Source organism: Cariama cristata, unplaced genomic scaffold, assembly GCF_000690535.1.
Source record: "Cariama cristata isolate BGI_N322 unplaced genomic scaffold, ASM69053v1 scaffold17666, whole genome shotgun sequence".
In the NCBI taxonomy this organism is placed as follows: domain Eukaryota; kingdom Metazoa; phylum Chordata; class Aves; order Cariamiformes; family Cariamidae; genus Cariama; species Cariama cristata.
Genome location: NW_009624015.1, coordinates 46,103 through 61,437, shown reverse-complemented (window position 1 = coordinate 61,437; position 15,335 = coordinate 46,103). Strand labels below are relative to the sequence as shown.

Below are 15,335 nucleotides of genomic sequence, written 5' to 3'. Positions count from 1 at the left end.
AATTGTTCTCTTGAAAACCTTTCCCTGTACAGGGTGATTAAAAAACCCACAATAGTTATACAGGATTTGCAGAGGATATACATTTCTGTAGGTCACTAATGGAAGGAGTAGACTAAAGATGCATAAGTGTTTTAAACCTTCTGAGGGTTAATTTGGCATCGGAAAAGATAAGCATGGAGTGGCCAGTCTCCATCCAGCATTTAAGGAGTTAAAACATGCAAGGTTTCACTTGCAAGAACAGACTTCTGTCTAGTTCTCCACCCACTGTTTTCCAAGTTTACCCAGGAAGAAACACAGCACAGTAGTTCAGAGTGCTTCAACAGGCTATTTAGAAGTTTCTTACAAGGGTCTAACACACCACTCTGTCCAGCTGCCAGTTAAGGGCCAGAGTGGCTCCAAGAACAATAAGTCCCATGCAGAATATGCGTGGCCACACCAGTTTCATCAGCCCTGCTTCCAGGGATGCCACCTAAAGAGCTCTGGTCATATGAAAAATACTGGCTTTATTTCAAATATTAAAGGAGCAACAAACACGTGAGGCAAGAGACCAAAGCAGCAGGAGGCAGAAGATATGTTGCTAAACAAAACTAGCTTCATAACTGAAGTGGTTGATGCTGAACAAAAATAAGCAAACTATTTTTCACACAGACAAACCCAAGCTCTGGTGTTGGGCCATACTGTTTAGGAAGAAGGGATCTTTTTGCTAAGCGCTGTAGAGAACACCTGGTAGCAGCAGCAGATACCAGCTGGGACAACCGCAGAGGTGACAGGTACGCAGCCGCTCCAGGGTATCTCCCTGCTAAAGCCACACTTTGCCCTGCAGAAGTGTAAGCTATTGCAAACCGTGCAGAGTCTGGGGCATGACACCATCCCAAAATCCCCGAGTTCCAAATTGCAGAGCACAAACGGGCCCTGTAACGAAGCACTGCTGCACAAGGAGCCCTACTGCTGGATTCCCAAGCCAAGGCTGCCATTAGCTACTGAGATACAGCTCAAATACAGACTTCAATAGATGCTGTGATCCATCTTGCACTTCCATGGGAATACTGCTGTAGGAAGAAGCACAGACTCAGACCATCAGCATATAAATCAGGGAGAGATAATGTGGAGTCCTACAATATCACATTTTCAGAGTCATAGTCAAATAACCACAAAAACCTCTGTAGCAGCTCACTGCATAATATGCTGCACAAAGCCCCGGAGGCAAATAATAGAAGAAAACTCTAGAAATAACAGAAGTCAGTATTAGAAGTTAACAGATACTATGTAAATGTTAAATTCAATTCTTTGAGGAGACAGATTTTGGGGGTAATAAACACCTTAAATACTTATACTGTAGTTTCAGTTCAGTCATTAGAAAAACATATCAAAAGAATGTATTCCTGCCAGCACTTTTGTTTGTATGAATCATGGCTCAGTGAAACATTTCAGGCATATAATTTATCTTTTCTTTGGCTTACATAGTAAATGCTTCATGAATTCATGAATTCTGTCCTTGTTTTAATTATGCTGTGTTCTGAATGTAGTTTTGTAGACCACAAAAATAAAGAGTGGTTCACCAAACACAGAATGTTTGTGCAGCTCTTAAGCTACAACTGTGGAGCCTCTCTCTTACTTACCAGCAATGCTGTTTATGTTGGCACTCAAATCAGGGAAACTTTGCTTTGCTTTTAGCTTTTACAGATACTACAAGTCATAATCCACCAAAAAAGAAAAAACTGTTGGCAGCAATATCTGGATCTTTAGTATGATTTTTTGGTAACAGTTTTGTACTTACTACAGTAACGGCAATTAAATTAGACTTGGTCATTCTCCCATCCTGCATGAGAACTAGCAGCTTTAGAAGGAACAGAAGGCAACTGTGCTGCAAGGCAGAGCCATGGCCTTTGTTTTAGAAATGGAGTTAAAGTAAGTTTGGCAACATATCAGGAGTGCTTAGTTGGTATATTTTTCCCAGAAAAGGCCCTTAACTCCTGTCTGCCCCCAACATATACCCCTTTTCATATCTGAAGAATGAAACACAAAAATTATAGTCCAGAAATTCAAGGATAATGTTAAAATTTCACTCTCCCCTGTGATACAGTTCTGCCACTCATTTACAGTGAGCAACTTGAACCCTGATTTTGTGAGTCCTCAGAGATTTTCAGTAGTACAGCTTTAAGCACACATGTAAAAGATGTACAGGCACTTTTGTTAAACAGGAGACCTGTCCTCAAGCAAGCCTCCATGCACCAAAAACCTGTTGTGTGGGCTACAATTCTGCAAACACTTACACACATCCCAAACATAACCTACAGCTGATGAGTGCCTGGGATTTCCAGGTTATTGCCATTAGTGAGGTTCAGGGTATGGATAGGTATAAGCTGAAGACTGAGATGGAATTTAAAATTAATAAGCTAGGCATTATTGATATAAAAAAAGCTTGATCTGAATGAGCAGTATTCTAGTATCTGTTTGAACTGGCAGAATAAGATATAGACTGTCTTGTTCTGTCCCCTGATGGTTGCTTGTTACAAACACTTGCTTACTTGAGCTTTCCCACTTGACTGTTTGCTACCAGCAAATGTGTAATTCTAACTTCTGGTTAAAGCTATTTCAGATTGTTATTTCATTAGTTTCACGCTGTACTAATTCAACAGCATGAATTGTGACCTTTCACACCCTGTAGTTTGCAATCATCAGAGCAAAATAGGGAATTATGAATTTTGCATTTGATTATAAAAGTAACAATTCTTGTGAGCCACAGGCAAAACTTATTCTTTGTGTGTATTAGTCAAAAATATCTGCAGGAATTTACAGTGTTGAAAAGCTTCCACTTCAGCTACTAACGGAAGTGCCAGTATGCACTGAATAGATTATTCATTCTGAATTATTCACCTGTTCTAATTATGTAGTGAATGACTTGACCTTCTGCTAGGTTGAGACTATGAATTCTTTAAATGTGCATATACAGCTGTCTGAAATACTAGCGATGGGTGCCACTTTTGAAGGGCAATGGTCAAAACCCACAACTGTTTAGTCTTACAAATGAATCTTCAGAAAGATATTACAATTTATAAGTTTATACAAGAAATGTCATGCCTCCTCAGATTTGGAGATAAGATAGAGAAGACATGGTAGAAGAATAGAAATTGAAGAGACTTTTGAGAACAACCTGCAATGTCATCAGTGCAAGCAGTAAGCATCTTGTGCCCTAGGTTCAACACTATTCAAAGCATTAGTGATCACACAGCAGTCTTACTTGTAAACCTGAACAAGGCCAATAAAAGCAGTTACTATTAAAATGGCATTTATACATAGATTCTGATGAGGGGGTCATGCAGCTAGTTTCTCCCTCCTGTTCCTGACATTGGACAGGATTTGCGCTGGATCACCAATTAGCATATACTGGCACCTGTTCAGCAGAACTAATAAATTATGCCACTTACCCCATCCAAGGGATGGTCTTTTTCAGTAGCTAATTACCTGAAAATTAATCCTACAGTATATTTGCCAATATCAAACTTTTCAGGAAGTATAAAATCTAAACTCATGTCTGTTTTCAGCTCCTTTCTTTGATTAGCGTGCTCTCTCAGATAAGTTACTTGATTTCTTATATTGCATTCTCATCCTGTAAAATCGATTCCAAGGGACCAGATTTCCTTGACAAAAAAAAAATCACAATAACTAAGAATGCAAAAATTGCTACTGCATAATATTCCTTGTTCTGGTATACGGAGTATGCAACAAGCAGCTATTGCTCAAGAGTGACTATTTTAAGAATGGCACAAAACATGCTAAAGAACTTCTTCAAAACCATCCAGTGTCAAACTAAGTTCTTAAAGCATAAGAAACAATTCTACTTTCAGGTATTTTTGCTTTCATTTGTAGTTGGCTGCTGTTCATCATCCTGGCAATTGGAGCATGAACACAGCTATCTTGCCCAAAACTTTCAGAGAATTACAAACAGATTTAAAGTCAAGGTCAGATGCCAGCATTTAGTCATGAGGCAAAGATCAGAGCTATTACCACTCCGCCATAGGTTCTTCTCCCATACCTCTATTCAGCCACCCCTATGGGGTTTACCCACAATAATTGTAAGAGCAACACCGATTCATTCGCACAGCCATCATGACATCAAGTTGCCCTGCACAATTAATATTCCTAAGAGGTTTCATTAAGAGTGAAACAGATATTCCTACTCAAGCACTTGCCTTCCCCTGTGGGACACTGCTTGATGCACTCTGTAATCCAGCAGCCTCTTTCGCTGTGATGCACCTGTCAGGAAGGTCTGAAGTCTGCCTTTTCTCCTGGGTGTCAATTTGCGTTTTACTCCTTTCCTTTCCCTTCTCCAGTTTGAAGATCCTGTCAAAGAAGGTTACTTGTTTTGGCTTTGAGGCAGCCGCATCCTCTCCCTCAGGTGTCACCGATGCTGCAAGATCGATGTCATGAAGCGATGCTGCCAGTGGGGCCTGGGTCAGGTTTTTATGTGTGCCTTCCTCCCGCGCAGCTGCTGCGGGAACCTCCGCGCTGTCACTTGGTGCTTTGTTCACTCCGGGCGCTTCTGAGCTGACATCAAGTTTTGCCGATCCAACTGATGAATCTGTAGCTGGATCTTCAGTACGCCCTGGTACAGACCATGAAAACGCGAAGACAGAGCGGGATTTAGCAGATGGCAGAGCTCTCCTGGCAGCGCTCCCGAGACTCTGCCCGCCCGCGTTGGGAACAGGGCTCTGCTCCTCCATTGTCTTCGGGGAAGAAACGGCCACATTATCCCGTGCAACACTTGCCTCTGCATCCACTACAAACAGAAGCATAAAACAGTAATTATCCAGCATAGCAAAGAAGTTATACTGGTTGTACAATTAATCATGGCAACCTTGCTTTTAATAAACTAATTCTGGAACATGGAGCCTCAGGGAAGACCACACAGAGTGCAGTTTTTTAGTGACCCTGTTGTCTTCCTGGGCTAAATACAAACTGCTGCTCATCTATCTGACCTGCCCGTCTGATTTTCTTTCCTGTCATTCCCCATTGAAGTTGGTGCAAATTTTCTGTTCTCCACAGCCCCTTCTCAGCTGCCAAAGTCAGATAATGGCCCAGATTTCTGACTACTTAGCCCAGTGGACATGCTAAGGATATTTTACTTTCCTATTAAAATGAAAGCAGTGATATGAAAAAAAATCAACAAGACTTGAGATAGAGTTATATATTAATATATTATGCCTTCCTCTGTCAAAGCTAAATGGGAAAAAAGAATGGAAACCGCAAGGACTGATTTTTTTTTTTTCCTGGCTTGCCAAATTCCCCACAGGGCTTTGCAGTCATAACTTATTTTATTCATTTTTCCAACACTGTTCCTTTCCTTGCTGCCTACTCTCCATAGTGCAGTTTTTATTCACACTTCTCTATTGTCTGTAGGTTAGTTTAAGCCCAGTTTGAATACTTATAAATCACATTTGAGAAGGCTTCTTATACTTTTCTAACTTTTTACCCACAAACAATATGGCTCTTAATCACATTTCCCCCCTGCTCAAAATTCTCACAAATAATTCCCCCTTGTGTACACACATGGCCACCACACTTTAGATGTGAAAAAGTCTTTCGTCTTAAAAGTGTATTTTATGATTTTATATTGCAATGGCACTTTGATAATACAGCTGAGGTGAAAGTCCCCAATACTGTATATGCAGACAAGATGAGAAGGCTCCTGCTTTACAGGAGACAAAAGAAGCAAGAGACAAAGGAAAAATCTTTCTTGTGTCTGTTTTGTGGATGGGAGACTGAGTCACAGATTATGTGGTGTAAAACCCCAGTAAACAAGAGGAGGCTTGTTGAGAGGTAAACCTTACAGCTCCCTCTCAGCTTGAGCTTCTCCTCCCTACTTTGACTAGAATATGTATCTGATTTCCCTGTCAATCATTGCCACAGATTAAGGCTGAATTTAGATCTACTTAATTATAACTGTGAAAAACTGACAGTCTCAAACTGACTTGCTAAATCAGAATTTTAAAATTGTCAGTTTCAGTGTAAAATTGAAATTATTTCAAATGATAACTGTGATAGTCTAGTCAATATTATGTCCTTCACATTTCACTTTAACAGAAATAAAACCCCAGATACCAACAAAACCTGACTAAAACGCCTGTCTGACAGTACAGATCTTCAGTGTTCAGTTTCATTTTGAATTCCTTTTTAAGATAGGGAAAGCAGAACATTTTTAGATCACAGCTTTCAAAACTACCCCTTCACTTTTCACAGCAAAATTACCCCAACTTTCCACCCTCCCCAAGGATTTTGCATAACAACACACAAGCACCAGCAGGCACTTTACAACATGTGTCTGTATCCATTTGATACTGTCCTCTTGCAGCAGTGCCCAGAGACCTTGGTCATGTCCCTGGGCAAATGCAGGAGGAGAACAGAGCCCCAGCATCCAGCTGTGACATCCCCTTCCCCACAGTCTTAACTCAGCGACTGAGAGTCCCCGCGGAACCCTTGCTTCACAGTTCAGGGTCGGTCCTGACTAGCCAGAGGTGGGATCTTCCATAAACCCAAGAGATGAGAAAGCGTGCTGGCATGCCAGTGTGAATCTCAACTACCTTTACTGAAATACTTGCCAGCAGTGGAGACAACAGCTGACAAAGCAAGGGCTGTGGTGCAGGATTCACAACCGCAGCCAGCGTTTTACCAGTTGCCAGGGAGCTGGCTCCTAACTTCTCTGCTTCTAACATTTTTAATTTGACATTTGGTTTCTTATTGTGTTTTGGGCACGTGCAAGCAGGTGGAGGGGCCAGAGCGCCTCAGTACAACCTGTTCCGTCCAGGTAAATAAATTTTCACTTCTTTGTGCGCATTGTAATAGAGAGAACTTTCTTTCCATGGATTCTGTTACTATCCATGTAAGAAAAGTAACTCATGCTGGCAAGAATGCTTTGCCAGTAATATTCTTCTGCAATATTTCATGACCACCTATTTCCACATGCTGACATGCAAAGAAAAGGTGCAAATAACTAGCTACTTAGCCACCTATTCAGTCAGGGCCTCTAAGTATCAGTTATAGTTTCCTAAGCCTCCTGCAGCGGTATATGAAAAAGAACTGAAACCCTAACTTCTAATTATAGTTGGAAACTTGGGAAGGAAGCAAAAAACAAACTCTTCCCCAGCTAAAGAAAGCAGAAATTATATCCCTTGGAAAATAATTGTAATAGATGCTGAACTTCTGCTTTACGTAACAGAAAAAAATGAAACACAGGAAAACTGTCTTTAGTATAAAAATAGGAATATAAGCTCATCATTAGGAAAACCAACTAAACAAGATGTAGCACATTAACCTATCAAGCTTCTTTTATCTCTAATTATCATGGAAGGAATGAAAGACCTGGAAAATATCACTGACATGAGCTCTGCAGCCTGTCTCTTGTGTCAAAACAGTTGAAACTGTTTCATGGAAAGTCTGCTCAGACACCAAGCAAAGCAGATCCCACCACCAGCGTGAAGACACTACTGTGGTAGGTAGAACAGAGTTTGACTCATGCCATATTCACAGCAGACTGAAGGAGAAAGGCTTTGAAATTGCAGTATTTGGATGAAGAGTGCATGAGAGTTTTGTTTTGCAAGAGACACAGAAGTACCCTTTCCAAAATTATTCCACAATCCAGAGGTAGAATTCAGAATAGAAGCAAAACTTCCCAAATTCAAGACCAGGTCTGCAAGTAGATCAAAGCTGCTCACTCCGAATGAGATTAACAACTGCTCTGAAACTAAAATCAATATACAATTTACAGCACTGCTGTGAGATCACATTTCATACTACTACACAGGCATTTTCCTTTCAAGTATTTAACAAAAGACAGTCACACTACAGATTTGTCCTTCCTTTCCCTTCACCAGGATATGTTAAAAAGGCAATTCTCTAGCTGCACAAGGTCCCTCTTCAGTAAGAGCACATTCAAAATAAAGATATTTTTTCTGAAATTTACTGGATTAGACATTTTTTTCCTTGACTTATAAGGAAAACTGTAGGGAGAAGAGTAATGGTTAGTGCAGTGTTACGTCAATACCGTTTCCCTGCTCAGAAGTGATTGCTGACAGACTTTCTTCCCTTTCTTTTTGTATCCTTGACTCTAGCATTTTAAGCCCTTCCATAGGCTGAGGCTGAAGAACAGCACTATGTTTGCTGACACAGAAGAGGACCAAGTCTGCAGAATTAGCACTGAATTTTAAAAAGCAAGTGCTTAGGCTTTAATAGAAAGGGACAGCAAAAAAATCTTATAATGAGCACAGCCTTAAAGCAAACACAGGCTTAAGTTAACCACATGAGCTGCAAAACTGACCATATAGATATGGAATTATTTCTGTTCATTATGGGACCTAATGTACCCAGAACCCCATGGGCAGGCAGCAGAGCTCAGAAAGCATTGGTGTAGGGCACCTGCAACAAAGCACCTATTTCATGTGTTTGAGACCAAGATGAAGCACTTGCCCAGAGGGAAGGGCAGATGTGGGCAGGAATCCCAAGGATGCGACTGACAAGAAAGGAAGTTCAGAGCCACCAGTTCAACAAACAAAAAGGCTGCTTGAGCTTTTGTCAGCTGATTTGCTTTTGCAAATTAGTGGGAATATAACCAGGCTTCAGCCTGGTGCACATAACAGATGGCAGCCAAACTCCCTCAAGTGGGACCAAAAGCAATTTTGTCCAGCACTTCCAGATTGCCTTGCCCCTCCTCCACTATAACCTGATTTTTCTGAAGCTTGGGTTGCTCTTTTTATGCCTGGCAGCAGCCTAAGCTATTACTACATAGGCACCTATTTTTGATGCTCAGTTTGCTGAAGTTAAATCCTTCAGATGCGTCCTCCTTAAAACATGCTCCTTAGCCTTTGATTTCTAGTCTGGTTTCAGCAGTTATATGCACCCTCATGGCTGATACTTACACATAGGGAACATATAAAATAAGGTCCTGTGGTGCCTTACATTGGCAGCTTCTCACCTTCTGCCATTTATTCTACTGACTCTTTCATAGCGCAGGTAATTTTTAGCTGTTGAATGAGGAACAACTTGAATTCACAAGGTCTTCAGCATAGACATCTCCTGTAGGCCACTAGCATGTGAATATGCCATAAAATAAACGCTAGGAGAAAATGTTTTCTGATGTTGTTGCTTTTGACAATAGAAAAAAATCAGGGTTTTTTGGAACTGAACAAGCCATTAGCTACAAATACAGTTTTAGTATCTTTGACAAGCCAATTACAGATATTTTGCTAAAGCAATGTAATTATAGTTCCACAGCATTATCTTGTTCCCTGGAGTTCAAATAATCATGGAGACAATAGATTTTAATGGCCATGAAGGAACCACGAAGGGCTAGAAGGCAATATTTGGCACTAAGAAGTCCAGTGTAGGCCAGCACAATGGATTATAGTAGCCCTGAATGAATTACTGCAGTAAATACTAGGCTTAAAATTCTAAATACCTAGCAACAAAGAGTGAATTTTCTAATTTAATTTTCTGGTATATTTTTATAGATATTGTGTAGGTTAATTTTTCCTTCTGTTATTTAGAACAGAATTGGTGTAATGTAGAATTTTCAGATCTCCAGGTATACCTTATGTTTGTGTGGCAGACCCCAAAAACTGTTGTGACAAGACTAAATGAATGAGTTTTCAGAAGCAGAGAACTCCAAAGTAAAACATTTCCCTCCTTAAGGAAAAAAAAAACCATTAATATTGCTTTGCACTCTTGCTTGACTATTCCATGCAAATAAAGTCGACAGTACATTCATGCTCAAAGAATAATTGTTTCACTGAGTTAACTAGCATTGCTATTTACCTAATAGATTTACTGAAATTAATGGAAATGGGGGAAGAGAAGCTAGCACCAAGAATAGTAATGATCATTCTTAAAAAATAACTAAAATGCATTGTGTTTCACACCTGACAGGCACACAGAGTTATTGCAATACACTCGTTTCTGATACATACCAGCTAGTAGCAGAATTTGCTGTATCAAATTTATCCTCTGGAATAAACTTAACTGAACTTTTCTTCCTTGTGTAATCTTTCTTTTTATGAGCAGGTCATTGTTTTAATCTGCATGTAATTGCCACCCAAATACAAACAAATTTTTTCCCATTTCGTCCTCCTGACATTTCTGCTTTATATGGTACAAATCTCAGAGATATACAGCTTTTAATTCTGGCCTTCTTCCCTTTACCTGTTGTCCACCAAGTACTTCTATTATTTAAAGTTCAAAAAAGCCAACATCAGGAAAAGTCAGGATCAAATTTGCTATCCATTTGCATGCAAAGCAACATGTTGTAAAGTAGCAGTAAGGGCACCACTACTATTTAAATGGCATTACAGTAGAAGGTGGATGCTAGCACTCTGTGCAATGTCTGCAGCCCTGATAGTCAATAGGAGCAGGAAAGGCAAGTCATGGAAAGAATCCATAATCCCACACATCTGTCAGCCTGTTTGAGCAGAAGCAGCAAATGCAGGGAACCAGTCACCAATCTGCTCACCCAGATGTGAAGCAGATGGTTCCGAATAATGTTACTTCCTCTGGTCATATTAAGTTAACTCTCTGGATTCTTTTTTCATTATATTAACAGATATAGATTTCATAGACTCATTTATCAACTATACCATTTAATGCACAGCACATGGTCAGATCACTGGCAATCACAGAAATTCAAACTAACAAGACAAAGACCACAAACATACCTCTAACACTACTAATAAAATCCTCTTGCTTCATTTGCCTTTCTTGCAGCCCTTTTATTTTCTCCAGAAGTGCTTGCTTTATGACCATAAAATAGATTACAGTATTATTTCTTGCATTATTTAATTCTAGAAATACTATCAACTACATTTTCTGTAGGAATAACTTCTATCTCCAAACAACACTTGCACTTTTATTTCACCAAGATCTTGATTACATTACACAAACCAGTGAGATTTCAGTGGTATCTAAATAGTTAATGATTTTAACTGATTTTTAAACATTAATAAAGTTAATACAAGTAATATCAGCACAAGACAGTCTGATTTTTTGACTTGCTACTTAAACTGATTTAGTAATTACATTAATTAGGTAATCCATTTAAGTAAAACAATGCCATATGCTTCATTTTATATTAAGAGCAAAATGTACACTTATTTTCTAGGTCTTCAGTCAGTGTAAATCATCTGGCTTTTATTTACTTCCCAGAACTCTGCTGGTTTACACCAGCAGAAACACACAGCTACAGGCTTTTATTTTCTAGTAGGCAGCCATTTAAAGTGACTTATTATAGCTAGATGGCATTAGGAAATTAGCCATGGAACAGAGATTCTGAACTGTAGTCAGTACCATCTGCTTATTGCCATACCAGTCTTTGATTATTTTTGTCTAAGCCTAGATTTTTCAGCTGGATGTAACAGGCTCAGAGGGTTCTCTTAATGATGAATAATAAAATATTTTCTTTCCTTACAGAGGTTAGAGAGAATTATTGGTTTTTATTGTATTCTGAAAACAGAAATTCAATGCAAGGATAACACTGGTAAAATTAACATAGCTGAATCCGCAGAGATGTGAACTGAAGCAACACTGCTGCAAATGAGTGCTGCCTAAATGCTGCTCAAAAGGGCTCCAAAGCCTACAAAAGGTGGAAGGAGAAATTAATGAGGTGCTGAAAAGTGATGAGACACACATCTCTCTGGATGAGAGCAATTACCCATGAATATGTGGAGATAACTGTTCAAAACTGCTTGGAACCAAATTTTTAATGCTCAGGCCATGTAGTTCACACCAGATTTTCAAGGTGTCAACACTGGAAGTGGGTCTCGACTGCTGACAGGCACCTTTCCATGGTGAGACCAGGGTCCAGCCTGCCACTGATGTGATCAGTCGAAACCCCAGTTGCTGTCCTGCTGTGAACACCATCCAAATAGGTCTGAAGTGGGATGCACTTACCAAGTAGTGATTTACCCATACTGCCACCAACTATTCAACTTCTACACCAGCACCCACAGTTTATACTTAAGAGGGGCATATCAATTTTATTTCATTTTTTTTTAAGAGAAACAAGTCGCTATCCCCCCCCACCATGCTCTTGTTACCCTGGCAGTAGTTGAGTAATATCTAATATATCTTGTAACGGGAGAGAGGTGGTCAGGGTTACAACGTCAGTCTTGTGACACAGTTTGAATAAATTCTGGTAAACAGGACTGACCTCTTGGTAATAGTGTTGTCAGCCATGCTGCATTCCCAGCTGTCACTTATCTAGCTCTATAAATTACTGTGCTATACTCTAAATTCTCTAAAATTCAAACACAGGCAGTTGACACAATTAACTTTTGTTTACTAAGATCTCACTACAGATTAGACATACTCTGCTCTTTTCAAGAAGGTCTGCTATCTCTAAAATGAGAGCAAGGTAGGTTTCTATATATGAAAGATACCACTAAGGCCCAGCTTAGGATCAGAAGTGGCATTTTGCTGCAAAACCTCAGGTCCAGAGGCAATTGTTTTGTAACAATATTGCTGCAGGTATAATGCCTACCACTTGATGGTACTTTTCCCAGCCAATCACTTTTTCTAAATGACAAACAGGACAGAAAAAATATCCCTATACATATCTCATTGTTAACAAATAATTCTTTGATATCTTTGACTTCAAAGCAATGCATCTACTCAAGAACACAGGACCAGAAATCACAGAACAAGATGGAAATGTTTAGATGAACGAAAAAGCACTCACATTTTTATTATATCATTTGTTGAAATTGCTACTGAGAGAATCAGAAACATGGTTTCACAAAAAAATGTAGAGGTGGTTTCTAAGACTTTACAATCTTGTGGATGAGAACATGTAGCTAGGACCTGGAGTTTATTTTATTTTTAGTTTTATTTCATATTTTGTAACCAGCTTGCAAAGAATTTTGCAAATTTTTCTTTTATTACTCAAATTGCTCAGAACACCCCAGAAGGCTGAGTGCATGCAGAATGTTTCAAAAGAATGTATTCGTCCTATTGCAGTCACTAGAAGAAGTCCTCCCCCAAAGTTTCCTACTCTCTTCTTTTTCGCTTTGTCACTTTAATCAATATCACTCTTGGCTTTAGATTACTTACACTAATACATTTCTTTTGGGCTTGCATGATTCCATCACCATTTCCTATGCTCAATATTGTAACAACCTGAGGCACTTGGTAAGTAGTCCTCAGAGTCATGTAGCTAAAGTTGCAGATCAGCAGGGTGAACTCCTGTTGTGCCAGCCACAGGTGTCCCTTGAAATGCCTTCCTCAAGATCCTTACAAACCTTCGTCAAGTGAGACACACTAAGCTCTTTGGTAAGCAGACCAGCATTACCTGAAGCAATACAGTAGTCATTTTTCTGGCCCATTATTGTCTCACCTCCTCTATCCATCCCAAGATACTCCATTTCTGCAAAGCTTTGTACTGTTCTAGCCTGCCTGTCTTTAGGCATCACTGTTAGGCAATTTGGGGATAGACCCTCAAGTCTAGGGTACACTGTTGATTTCTTTTATAAACAGAATATTATAGCGGTTCTTCATATAACAGCCCAGTTTCTGTATAGTCCTTGAGTTGTGCCCACTGTGATGAGAGAACAGGTTTGTCAAAGCAAAGCAGCCTAATCAACAGCACAAACATTAGCCTTACAAAGGTTACTCCTCCATAGTAGCTGGGGAATATTTTAAAGCTCAAATTTAGTTTCTAGCCTGTTTATTTTCTTCCAATGCATTCAGTCCCCCTTTTTTTTTCTCTGGTCTCCTACATCCCCCTCCAGACTATCAGTTTCCACACCAGTGGATATTTCAATCCGGCATCTAAGCACAATGCCATCACCTGGTAACTCCCTGCTAGCAGCAGGGATGCCATGACATTATTTAAAGACAATTTGTTCTCCCTTCCAAAATATGAACTGCTCTCTTATTCCAGTCTGCAAAACAACATTTCATTGTGTACCTCCAGACACAAAACCTCACTAACAGGCCACTGATCCTTGCATTGGTACCGTTGCTGCATTATAGAATCATAGAATCGTTTAGGTTGGAAGAGACATTTAAGATCAAGTCCAACAGTGAACCTAACACTGTCAAGTCCACTACTAAACCATGTCCCTAAGCACCACACCTACATGTCTTTTGAATCCCTCCAGGGATGGTGACTCCGCCACTTCCCTGGGCAGCCTGTTCCAATGCCTGACAACCCTTTCAGTGAAGAAATTTTTCCTAATATCCAATCTAGACTTCCCCTGGTGCAACTTGAGGCCATTTGCTCTTGTCTTACTGCTTGTTCCATGGGATAAAAGAACAACACCTACCTCACTACAACCTCTTTTCAAGAACCCCAATTTGTGCTCCTTGTAGCAATGATTCCTCAAAGGCTTGTTAGAGGCACTATTTCCACCAGAGCCCATACAGATGTAGTTTATCGCAGGACACCCTGAGGTTTGTGCAGCACCCTGAGAGACCAGTGCCAAAAGACTCCTGCCCTATAATACTTCAGGCTAATCAAAATCTTCACTCTATAAAGCCACTTTTTGTGGACCAGTAGCAGAACTAAATTCTCAGAACAATTGAACAAACAGCTTCCAAAGAACTTGAGAAATATTTTCCTATTTTACTCTTTGTTATGTTTAAACTTTCAAGCTTCTGAAAAACCACACTAGTGATTCACAAGAGCTGAAACATAGGTTCATCTTTTGATTTGATACCATACACCAATATTTATTGTTGCTCCAGCATAAACCTCTTTCTGCCTGTCTGGTTGCAAAAGAAGTGCAAATATGCTACCCTTTCCCAGTACATACCTTCACCATTCATTGCAGAACGAGCCTGAACAAATGCAACAGATCCATTTTTAATATTGCCAGGAGATTCAGATAGAGTCTGAAATAGCAAATAATACAGTTCTTAGGACTGCGTACATCATAGGATTTCAACATTGCAATAGCCAGGGAAGATCAACACGTGCAGCTCTTGCTTACCTGATAGCTCTTTACTGTGCATGCGTTGTCTTCTTCCACTTCCTCTGGGAGGCTCATTGCATTCCCCATAGCTCCTGTAAATCAAGGGGGGGGGGGGGGGGGGGGGGGAACCCACAACCATATAACCCTTTCTTTCTCATTAACATGAATTTACTGCCTAATTCAAATTAAGAGACAGCCAATGGTGACAGACTCTGACAGACTGTTTAAATTCCTAATGAGCCCCACCTGCCTTCCCAAAGGCACCTGCCCTTGTCACCACTCTGCACCAACCACTCCTGCTCAAACCCAATTATGCACAGGGGCTCCCAGCTGCTCACTAAAGATGGTACAAACTGACAAACTTTTATTGCAGATTGAGGAAAA

General features: G+C 40.0%; 1 protein-coding gene across 1 annotated transcript in view; it reads right to left on the bottom strand.

Annotated features, from left to right (window-relative positions):
- Positions 1-15,038, bottom strand: part of BCAS1 (breast carcinoma amplified sequence 1) — a gene marked incomplete at its 3' end in the record, with an annotated part of 33,928 nt that extends 18,890 nt beyond the window's left edge. Inside the window, exons 1-3 of the mRNA XM_009703012.1 lie at positions 14,970-15,038; positions 14,793-14,871; positions 4,194-4,780 (exon numbers count right to left, since the gene is read on the bottom strand). Of these exons, the coding sequence (XP_009701314.1) occupies positions 4,194-4,780; positions 14,793-14,871; positions 14,970-15,038 (735 nt within the window). The remainder of the gene's footprint in view (positions 1-4,193; positions 4,781-14,792; positions 14,872-14,969) is intronic.
- Between the last annotated feature and the right edge of the window lie 297 nt (positions 15,039-15,335).